The 12,018-nt window shown below is 45.6% G+C and overlaps 1 protein-coding gene across 4 annotated transcripts in view; it reads left to right on the top strand.

Annotated features, from left to right (window-relative positions):
• The window catches only part of NRP2 (neuropilin 2), a 111,472-nt gene that overhangs the window by 25,414 nt on the left and 74,040 nt on the right, over window positions 1-12,018 (top strand). For all 4 annotated transcript variants that reach the window (XM_045520517.2, XM_010960122.3, XM_010960123.3 and 1 more), the window contains exon 3: window positions 8,070-8,251. In XM_045520517.2, the coding sequence (XP_045376473.1) occupies window positions 8,070-8,251 (182 nt within the window). The remainder of the gene's footprint in view (window positions 1-8,069; window positions 8,252-12,018) is intronic.

The raw sequence follows: 12,018 nt of genomic DNA, 5'->3' as shown, positions 1-12,018 counted from the left end.
GGGAGAGTAAGGATTTTATAGATGCATAGACAGAAAGTAACACCCAACAGTCACGCTGAAAACAGCCTGCCCCAAAGCCTTAAAACTTCACATGTCTCGAAAATCATTCCTTACATAAGCAAACACATTCCATCCAAGCTGACCTCCAGAGTACTTGCTGGTCCAGGAGCAGAGCAGATGTGTGGCCACACGGCCCGAGGAACATGCTTGCTGGGGAGCTGGTCAGTGGAGGGAGTGGTGTGGAGCCAGAAGGTCAGGGGAGAAGTGGCGCAGGCTTTGTTGTGTGCCCTTGATTCTCTGAAAGTTCATCTACAGTGACACTTATCAGACTCTCTGTCTGCAGCGGCCGCCTTCCTCACGTTGCGAGGCATTCTTGGCAGCCTGTTCCGCCAGGAACAATGAGACCAGCGGGGCCCTCTCCATCATCCTAGGGCTTCTGCGGAAAAACAACCAGCAATTATAAATAGATGTTATTCGTAGTTTCCATTTTCTTGCCTTCAAGGTTTTTTGGAATAATTCCTTCAGTTTGTTTTGGGTTGTTCTCTTCACATACTTCCTTTGCTGGGTGGTCAGATTTCCTCCCTTCTAAAGATCCCTGGTGACCCTGGCTGTTGAGGGGATTGAAAGTAAGCTCAAAATATCCTAGATCTGGGGTGGGAAGAAATAAAGGAAGAAAATGAAAGTGCCAATAGCCACTACTAAAAAGGCATCCGCCACCAATGCAAAACACAGACAGATGCAGTCTTGGCACTGTGTGAGTCCTTGGAGTTAAATAATAAATAATAATAATAAGTTAGATAGTACATAATAATGATGTGAAGTTAGCAACGGCAACAAATAATAATAGCAGCTGCAGTAACAGCTACCCTCTGTTTACCGAGCATTTACTACGCGCCGGGCCCTCTGCTGAGCTGTTGACGAGCATTAACTCGCCAGATCCAAGGAGGTTGAGTACCTAGGTGTTCCAGAGCCAACAAATGCAGAGTGGGGTGGGGGTGGTTTTGAACCCAGCCTGGCTGGCTGGTTCCAGAGCCTGGGCTCAGAAACATGAGATTGAAATGAATTCTCAAAAATTCAAGTGAGGAAGGGCTGCTGATGAGTTTGGATGGGAGGAGGATTTTTAGAAACGACCCTCCATTGTCACCGAGGTTACGGGGCGTGGAGACTGTCTCTAAATTTGACTTTCCATTACACAGGCGATGATAAAATAGCTGGTGCCTCCCAGGCACTTCCTACGGCACCCGGTGCAGCGCCAGGCTTGTATCTAACTTCATAATCCCTTGCAACAGTCCCACAAGGTGGGACTTATTACTAACGTTTTAGAGATGAAGAAACTCAGAGAAGATAAATGCCTTGTCTGAAATCATATCACTAGTAAGTGCCGGATACTAGCTGGATCTGTCCATAAAACCCACGCACTGCATTTCCCAGAGAACACACACCCTTATTGACAGATACGTTTCTATGTAACAGTGATATAATTAAAATTTTTTTGTTTGATCACAGACCCCTTCCCTAGGAAAATGTGTGTACACGCAAACACACAAAATTCCCTCATAGGATTATAGGAGTTCCCCAAACTACTGAAACTTATCTGTGGACCCTACTGGAAATCCATGGGCTTAAAATATGTGCTCTAGCTGATACTTTAAGAGTGTATAAATACACCGGATACTGTTTTCTCACTCGATGGGCCATATGTTCGCATGTGGATATGTATGTGCTCTTAAAAATACTCCACTTACAAAAATTAGCATGTTATCCCATCTGAACACTTACAAGCTAGATTTCTACTGGGTGAGTCTCGACACCATGAATTCCAAATCTACTCACTGCTTCTGCCGGTGATTTGTCTATTAAATTTGGCAAGTCTTATAGGCTTTGTTTAAACAAAGTAGCATGATAAAAAGAGCAAGATTCTGTGACATCTCTGAGACAGAGTGGATTCTTTGCACCTCGCACCTTCTAGTGTGATCGTATTCTGACAATCTGACCTTCCCGCTGCTCTCCAATAGTCATTCAACGATGCAGCCAAAGGACAGATGTGAGGTCAGTGGGCCCTGGAGTAAATCCTGCCTCTGAGCTTTCCGCATCCTGTGACTTTGGGCAGGTCACCTGGCTCCCTGAGCCTCAGTCTCTACATCTGCACGTGGACGGGAGTCATATCAGTGTCTGGTGTGTATCAAGTGAGGGTTAAATGAAATAGTATCTAAACGAAGCGAGGGTCCAGCCCACTGTGAGTGCTCAGTAAATGAGAGCTTTTCCCACTGATGTCCCAGCTTCTTACTAAACGCGTGATACCAATGAAAGGGAGAGATTCAAGGAAATGAAATTGACTTCTTAAAAAACCTGAACTGACAGCAAGCTGATTTCTCCATAAAAGCTGAATGTCCCTACTGAGCCACAGACCAGGCCACCTTGCTTTGGGCCTGAACTGTCCAGAGACTTCAGCATTGTGCAGACCTGCCTCACAGCCTCTTGGGGTCTCAGGCAGCTTCTTTGTTGGGCAGTCATACATGACAGTGTTGTTTTCTCCTCCTGTTTTCCCTGCAGGTTTTAATGTAAGGATTAATAAGACAGTGTTTGTAGATGTCTTTGAGCTTCCTGGAAGAAAGGCACTCCAGGAGGTGATAAATTCTCTGGCCTGGATAATCTACTCATGAAATATGGAACTTTGAAAGTGTGAGAAAAATCTCAAATCACTTTGACAGCATTTTAATTATAGTTGATTTGTTTGCCGCTAATAGTGAAAATGCTGTCAGCATGATATGAGATGTTTCTTCCACTCAAAATGGTATATTTCGTGTTTTTGAGTCACGAGGCAACATTTTGGTTTCCAGATACAACCAGAATAGCTCAGTGAGCTTGCTGGAGCACAAAGGCAGACAATAAAATGGACCAAACGTATCAAACCCCTCAGAAAGCAGAGTTCCTTCTTCTCAATATATAACACCAACCTCAGGGCCTTCATTCATTTATCTTCTCAACAAACAGTTAGTGAGCTGTCTTGTGTGCTGGGCACCATGTAGGTGTTATAAACTCATCCGTTAAAAGATGGGGTTCTCATTCTCATGGTGGCTACTGTCTAGTGCAGGACAGAGATCCTAAACAAATAATCAGGTTTATTGACAAGCCCTTTACAGATTGTGGTAATAGCTAGACAGGCGATGAGAGGGTGGTGAGGTAGAGAATAAGGGAATGCTAACTGAAGTAGGGGGCTCAGGGCAGGCTTCTCCGAGGAGGTGACATTTGCACTTACAAGCATAAGAAGGTCCCAGCCATAGCAAAAGCTAACAATGTGTTGCAGGCAGAGGGAAGAGCAAGTGCAAAGGCCCAGGGGCTGGAAAGAGCTTGCCACGTATAAAATGTGATGGCTTAAACATTTTATGATGCAAGGAGCGTGAAAAGAGGCATTGCCGGGTTGGCAAAGGTTGTGGCTTCAGGACTTGGGCAGCACAGGTGCTTGGACGTTCTAGACAAATCCCATAGAATGGGCACAGCATTCTTCCTCAGAGCAGCCAAGTACGTACTCTCCCTAGGAGATAGAAATCCCCTCACGAGCAGTTCTAAGTGGCGTCCCTAAAGGTGGACTCTGGAAGGGGTTAGACGTCACCGGCCGTGGGAGAAGGGCCTCCACGTGGTGAATCTTCCAGTGCAGGCTCGGCTGGCTAACCAGCCTCTGGTGGCCTTGCGGGGCAGCGTCAAGCTTGGATGCAGTTATGGAAAGTAGAAAGCCTCTTTTCACGTTTGTCTAGTGGTGAGAAGAGATGAGACTTGTTTTTCATACCTCTCCTGCCGACTCTTAGAATTAATTCCACCGTCAAGATTCCCATGCCCCTAAACGAGGGTTTGGGGAGAGAAATTAAGACTTTGAAGGCGAGAAAGTACAGAAAGTGTTCTCTAGACAAATGTTCCACATGCAGATGTTGGAGTCTATCAGGAGAAAAGTAAAAAGGCACCATTGTAGAAAGGAAAAAAAAAAAAAAAGAACTGGGGTAGAGATGGCGACTTCAGCTTCGGAAAGTAAATAAATAAATAAAATAAGAAAAGGTAGTGTTAAAGCTTTGAAAGGAATTTTTTCATCTGAGGGAGATTAGGAATAATGAAATGCAAACACAATAGTTAATACGTCTGTTAGCTGGTTTATGTTTCCTTCCGGAAAATGAGTAAGAGGGATGGCTTTTCGAGTTATCCTCCTTGACTGTCGCTGGGGTGAGCTCTGAGGCTGTACCCCAGACTCCTCTACCAAACAAATGCTAGATATTGGATGCTAGATGCAAGGCCATGTTTATTCCTAAGCCTCTGCTAGCTCTACACAAATGAACCTGACAACACGGAAATTTCTAAGGAGATCGACTCCAGCTGTAGCAAATCCCTAATAATAAAAAAATTTCCCCAAATGAGTCAGTCACACAGGAGGTAAATGAGACATTCTCTGTGGAGTCAGCATGTCATTTGGCGTGTGCCCTTTATACAAAAAGCCCAGCCGGAGGACCTGGTGGTTAACTGGGGCTTGTCCATGGGGAGAACCCAGATCCTGAAGGGAAGGGGGATTTTAGCCACCAAATTGTCACCCTGGGTCGCTTTCTCTTCAAGCAAACCTGTTAGGAAAATCCAGTTTTCCTAAGAAATTCAAGTCAGGGCTGATTATTGGCTTCACAAAAGTATTCACCAGTGGAGTCCTTTAAATAGCAAGCTCGGAGAGAAAATGTATGATTGATTGATTGATACAAACCTTTTCCGAACGTACATTCCCTTCATTAGCTGTGTGTGTAGATGTGTAAGGATGTATTTGTAGCTGGCCACATTACTCGAGAGGATTTGGGTGGTATCCGCGTTGAGGACATCGGAGAAAGTTTATAGCTCTGACATAGGCTGGGTTGCCTTGCTTCGTGGCTGATTCTGTTAATTCCCTTAATTACTCTGTGGGTGATTAGGCAGCCAGGTAAAACCCTCCACGTCTGACGAACAAGCCAGTGGGATGTCAGGGCCCCGCTTTGTCCTTCCTGTAGAAATTGGCAACACGAAGGCTGGAGCTATCTAGTGGTCTTTAAAACAATGCTTTTCAAGCATTTATTGAGTGTGGGCGATGGCCCCGGCACTGTTCCAGGTGCTCTGATGCGCTTTATTTAGCCCTCACTGTGCTTCTGTGAGATGGCTGATGATTGTGGTCATGATGATGATGATGGTGATGGTATCTTTCATCTGCAAAATTATGAGAGCTGGATTATTTTCCTCAGCTCTTCTACTTTGACAAAATTCTGAAGGGAAATGTCTTCATTTTATATACTTTAAAGAAATGCAGGCTCATGGTGAGCAATTCAGATAATGGGCGAGAACAAAGAAGGAAGTAAAAATTACCAATTAGCCCACCATCCACATATCTCACCACTGTTAATATTTTAGTGTATCGTCTTTCAGACTTTTTCTGTATGTATATGCAAGGAATATGTATATATTTTAAAGCATGCTTTTTAAAACATCTACTTTTTTCAACTTAATAAATAGCATGGACATTTTTCCTTAAAGGCAAAAAGAAAACTAGAGTTACAGCACCAGTTACTAGAGCAGTGGAGTATTCCATTTTATAAATATCCCAAATTGACTTACCCACTGCTGTTGTTGGACATTTAGACATGATGCTGTTTATAAACAAAGCATCTTTTCACTACACACACTCACACCCACACACACACACACACACACAGATCCATATACATCTTTGCACAATTGTCTGATTACTTTCCTAGGAAAAATTCCTAGCAGTGGAATTGCCGGATTAAAGAGTAGGTACCCTTGCTGGAGTAAAGTGTTAATATGTACCTAACATATTAACTTTTGTGACATTTTTGCCAAAATGCCTTCCAAAATAATTGAACAGATACGCATTCTCTCTTACACTGAACCTCTACTCGCTCACTCTATCTCTTAGCGAAGGTCGTTTCTGCTCTAGTGTGCAGCCTCTTCACCTCTGAAATGGGTGTGAGAATACAGGCCACAGTGAACGCTCGTGAAGCACACGCTAACTGCCAGGCTGTGAGCTGGGACACTTTATATAGATTATGTTGGTCATCTACATTTCACAAAAACCCTAGAAGAAAGGTTTGACTAGCCCTGCTTTGCTCTTATTTTTCCAATTTCTGAAAGATTGAATAACTTGCCTGAGGGCACCCAGCTAATAAATCTGAGCTGAGTTCTGTCTGCTTCTGGGATAGGGGTAGGGGATGCTGATACCAGGCCTGGTGAGCCGGGGAACGTCTGCTCCATGAATACAGGTGCTTCTCAACCATTGTGCACATGGGTAAGGCATCACCATTACTCAGCTGAGAATGACTGTCCATCAGGGCTTACCTCAGTGTGGAAATAACAAGAAGGGGTTTTCCAGAAGATTTAGGGGAATTTCCTTAGGGAACAAATTCAGTGTCTCTTCACTGTTATTTTAGAAGTGACTGTTTCCAAAGTCAGCACCATCTCCTACACTGAAATCACAGACCTCAACAGATTCCCCCACCCCCATGGCCTTTCTCAATCTGTGGTCATCTCTCAAGAGCTCCGGAGGGAGATGCGGCCATCTCGTCTTCTCCAGACTCTAACCACCTCCTGTGATTCTTTGGCCTATAGGAGCCCAGCCCTCTGGGGCCTAAGAATGAACGAATCCTGGTTCACTCCTTAGACTTCCTTCGCAGACCTATTTATTTGGAAGTGGTTTAGTGATCTGAAATATGGCTCCCGGAGCCTCAAGCCACTCGGGCTCCAACAGCCACTTCTGCAGCCCGCCAGCTGCCCCAGACCCTGTGTGTGTGGTGGGAGGTGGCAGGCGCATCCCAGGGAGGGTAGCCTTTCTAGTCCCTCTCTTTACCCAAAAGGAAGCAATTTTGTACAGGTTGTTTTAACAGGCTGATGCAAAGTAAACAAACGGAGGGAGAGGGAGATGGATGGTTTTCAGTAAATAATGGTACAGGGGCCAGCAGTTTGAGGGATCTGGTGGGGAAGAAATTTTCCACCTTAACAGTTGTGACAGGAGTATTCCCTGGGAGCCCAGAGAAGGAGCACAGACTGAGGACGGTGAAGATTGTCAGAGGCCAAATATGTGCATCCGTACAGATAAAATGGCACAGTGTGTGCGTCGTCCCGTGAACCTAGCCAAGGCTGTCTTTGAAGAGTCATCCCCCACCCAGGCCAGTTTGACGCAGTCTGAAAGGAGCTCCGGCCTCAGCCCAGGGAAGGCAGCCCGCTCTGCCTCATGCTGAGGCTAATAGTTATGTGCTTATAGATGCGGGATCCCCAGGGAGTCACCCCCTGCTTTTGGAGAAAGGTTTTTATTGCCTTATCTAATATGGTGCTGATTCCTTTTAAAAATGTGTTGTTGACTAGTCACTGCTGATGTGAACTTTGCAGAGTCATATCCAGGAAGGAGGTGGCTCACAGTTGAGGAAGCTTTGTCACTAACAGTTAAAGGGAAGAGAAAAGAGGATGACCCAGGAGAAACCTGAGACATGGGGGGGGGGGATCAGGAAAATAAGTGTCTCTGAAACATCCCCCGTGTGCCTGACTCCGTGCCTAGCATCTGCCCTATGTTTTTTCATTCCATCTCCATCCCAACCTACCTCAGTGGCTATTTTTATCCTCATCTTACAGATGAAGAAACTGATGCTCAAAGGAGTTAAGTGACTTGCAGAGACACAGAGCTAAGAAAAAAAAGACTAAGATTCAGAGAACTCATAATGGAAATAAACATGTGCCACCGAACAAAGAAAAGAAAATGTTTGTTTTGAGACATTTGATAGAATGACGCTACTGCTCTTACACGTGCAAGAGATAAGGCCTTAAAATCTAGCCATCCACTGGGGTGCTCATTCTCTGTGGTTTTCATAAAGCAATGCAACTTCCTATATCTATGTTTGCCAGTCTCCAAAAGCACATGTAAGTGCCCTTTGTTTATCCATCTGGAACACCTGAATGTCTAGAAGTGAGTGGAGAGCACCTGAGCTGGAGGGAGACACTAGTCCTTTTCATCTCCTGAAAGCGACCTTTTCTCATACGTGCTCCTCTGTGCCATCCCCACCTAGGTATGACTTCATTGAGATTCGGGATGGGGACAGCGAATCCGCAGACCTCCTGGGAAAGCACTGTGGGAACATCGCCCCACCCACTATTATCTCCTCCGGCTCTGTCCTCTACATCAAGTTCACCTCCGACTACGCCCGGCAGGGGGCAGGCTTCTCCCTGCGCTATGAGATATTCAAGACAGGTCAGTGTGGTCATGGGGGGAGAGAAGATGGGACTCCGTGTCTGGCCGTGGGGCACTGTAGGAGGGACCTGCGTCATAGTTATGTGCCCACAAATGGAGCCCAGTGGGTGGACACAGGTGGTAAGGGTTCTAGTTTTATCCAACCCGATAAGCAAGTTGAGGGAGGAAAGAGGGGTTCAAGTGAAATTGGAGACAGCCTGAGATGAACCCAGTTTAGGTTACCAGCCAACATAAGAGGGCAAGTTGCTGGGTTAATGCTTGAGTGTTTGTGGCAGCAAAAGAGTAGGGGCACCTATTAAATAGAAAAACCCTTTGGAAAGAATTTGACTTTTGTGTGTATTTAAAAAAAATCACAGTAATCTTCATGGTAAAAACAAAACTTGGTTGCGCTTCCTCCTAATTACTTCATGGTTTAATATAGCCTTTGGAATTACATGGGGCAGAAGGACATAATCTGTTCAGTGCTGGAGTCTCTAAAAATCTTACTATGACCCTCACCCCCATCCCACCACCACCAGTGGGGTCATGTAGTAGCTTTTATATTCAGATACAGCTCCTGGAAATTCCCCTTGCTGATCCTCTGTGCCGTGACTACCCATTGAATCCCCTTCCTAAAGCCGATGAAATTGACACCCTGGAAAAGAGAGCAGGAAAAGAGGCAGAGAACGTTACATTTCTTTTAAGTTGGCTGCTTGCTTTCCAGTAGGTCCGCCTTAGACTACTTTAGACCTTGAGAATATGGGCCAGTGCTGAGTATCCATAACTGGGTAGAGACAACTTTCATTCACAAGACGCTGCTTCAGCATCTCCACTAAATCACTCCAAGCAGTCTGCCCTTCCCTTCAATATGTGAGCTCATGATCTTGAGGCCAAGTGAAGCTTATCCTCCAGTTCTCCCCTCACCCGCCGCCCGTCCCCCCACCTCAGGGGCTCTCGCCCCATCTACAGTCTACGAGTGTGTCTCCCTCTCTGGCAGCCTAAGTTTTACAACTCGTGGGCGGAGTCTGCTGAAAGGGGAGGCTGTCAGCCTTGTCGTCAAGAGGCCCAAGTCCGGCGCCTCTTGAGTTCAGCGTGAGGGGAACTATTCATATATATTTTCTTTTTCGCCAAACAATTCTTGAAAGGAAGTGGTTGCTGCTGAAAGCGCTTTTTATATTCACTCTGTCTAAATATTTGCCCAGTTTGTCTGCCTGAGAACCAGATCGCAGAATCCAATGAAAGGGTGGGACCAGGGCAGGAGCCAGGACCATCCCAGGGCACAAGTCCCAGGAAGGTCCACCTGCCATGGGTCATGCTCCTGACGACAGAAGGTCACAGGGACTGACAATCTGTGTGTCCAGTGGCTCAGGGCAAGTGTGAGGCTCTTGAATGGCCTGATCCACCCTCCCTCGAGTCCTGTGCAAGATTCAGACTTGTTACAGCCCCCAGCACTGATGGACCACTCATCGTACCATCCTCCGGTGGGGCGCGGTGGGGAGAAGAGAGAAGGGAATAAGACAGGGTGCTTGCCCTTTTCTGGTGGGGAAGATAGGTGTGCAAACCCGCAGCACATAACGGATGCACAGCAGATGCTGTTGGATGAATATGTGTAAGTAGATATGTCAGTTGAAAGGAAAACTCTAAGATGAGGCAGAACACGTAAGTGTGAAGCACGATGAACATGCTATGGTTATGAAACTCAGGAAGCAACCAAGTGGCTTGGCCAGTGGGGGATCTGGGAAGTCTGCTAGACAGCAAGGTCCCCAGTGCTGAAGCCGCCACTCGGCTCCACTCTGCTGACCACGAGGGGAGAATTGCTCCAATCAAGGTCTTCCGCTGAGCTGACCACTGGAAGTCAGAACAGGGGTGAACAGGACCATTCAAACTCATCTCTGTTTCATGCTTCCCAATTTAGTATTTCACAGAAGATGATGCTACATTTTCCAGAAGTCGACATCAAAAAAAGTGGTTGTTAACTCTATCCATCAGGCAGATTTGAAGAGTCGATATTAAAAGATAAAACACAGAAGAGGATATCATCACTCAGCATTGCTGTTTTGAGGAGAAGCTGATGGAGGATTTTGAATAAGGCAGCAAGTCTGTGGACTGCCTAGGAACAACAGAGCCAGCCAGGGAAGGTGGTGTGGGCACGGAGAAGTGGGGCAGTCTACGTTAAGGACTGGGATTACCTACAAGGAAGAAAGAGATTCCTGCAGTAGGAGATAAGCACAGCTCCGTCAGCAACAGCCCTTCTTCTGGGGAACGTAAGAAAGGGAGAGCCTAGTGGCCTCGGAGCCGCCATTCACACCTGCCATTATGCCCCTTAGAAAGAGCAACTCTCACATGAAAGTCACCCCTCAGTAAAGCATAGACACACGTGGGCAGAATTCAAAACAAAGGTATTTAGGGAAATGAGCCTTCTTCCTGGTGCCATGTCCCACACCCGCATCTCTACTGGTGGAGTCCTAAGAGAAAAATACACAAAGTTACATCATCCACAGAACATTAAAGAGACACATGAGCATGCTGAAGAAATGCAAACAAACACAGCTATGTTTGCTAGTCAGATTCATAAAGAGAAAGAAGGGGGAACTGTAAATGCAGATCTGCAACCGTACAGAGGGCTCTGGAAGCCTTCGACAGCACATCGCCCAGGCAGGGCTCTGCTGCATGATTATACCATCAGAAATAAACCCACAATTCGGTACAGATGGGGGCAAGTGGCTGGAGAGGGAGGTTCACGTCTGCCCTGAGTGAAGTGGTTTATAAAAGACTTTATGTATGACCAGACTGTCCACATTTAAAAGGGCAAACCAAACAACTCGCTGACTTAAGTAATCTCAAATCACCAAATCATGAGCAGAACAGAGAAAGGAATTTAAAAATAATTTTTAAAGTAACATTGGAAACTGAATCACTGAAAAATGTGGGGATTTGGTATGTGTGTTTGTTTTCTGATTGTCTTTGGACCAAGTTTCCAGATCAAGTTTTCTTTCCTGGTGCCCAGTGACATTTTGGAAACAGAAATCTCTGGGGTCATTTACAGATGGAGAAACTCTGCAGGGCCCCCTACTCTCACTTCCCATATTGAAGGACTGGATTCACCTTTTGTGGTCAGACACAGCTCAACTCGGGATAAATCTACCATGTTTTCAATAGCCTTATGCATGCAGATTCTTCTTCCGCTTGTGGAGTTGGTGTAAAATTTACAGTGGAAAACCACAGAGTGGGCATTTTTCATACCAGAGTCCTTTGGTATGAAATCATTCACTGCGGCTGAAATCCCCCAGCTTCTATGGGCAATCTCAGTGTTGCACTAACTCGAGTATTTGTTGACTGAGCTAATTTTTTTAACCTTTAATCCTTTTAACACATTGCAGAAAAGCATCTTGGATTAGGTAGATATCTGCAAGACTCCGCTCTTGTCCCAGGCTTGGCCACCCTTTTCTGAGATCTCTTCTCCACGTTTGATACTCAGCTGACTGCTTTGTGACACTGTCCAAAGAATGAGATGGTACAATTAGAGACGGAAGTGTGATTGTAATGGACGGGCTTGATTTTTCTGCATAAAAAGGATCAAACTGTTTTTCTATCTGATTCAAAATAAGCCACAAGATACACCCATGTTTAGCCATTTATCAGAAATAGTTACACACTTTTTTCTCCTTTTTACCTTTAAGGACGTCCAATTGAAAAATTCTCTCCAGTCAATTCCAGAACCACAGAACCTTGGAAACTGTGGGTACTTCAGAATTTCACATTTTCCAGGCCTCTCTTGGGCTTTCAAA

This window comes from Camelus bactrianus, chromosome 5 (genome assembly GCF_048773025.1).
Source record: "Camelus bactrianus isolate YW-2024 breed Bactrian camel chromosome 5, ASM4877302v1, whole genome shotgun sequence".
Classification (NCBI taxonomy): domain Eukaryota; kingdom Metazoa; phylum Chordata; class Mammalia; order Artiodactyla; family Camelidae; genus Camelus; species Camelus bactrianus.
Note: the sequence above shows the minus strand (reverse complement) of the source record. Positions and strands in the feature narration are given on the sequence as shown.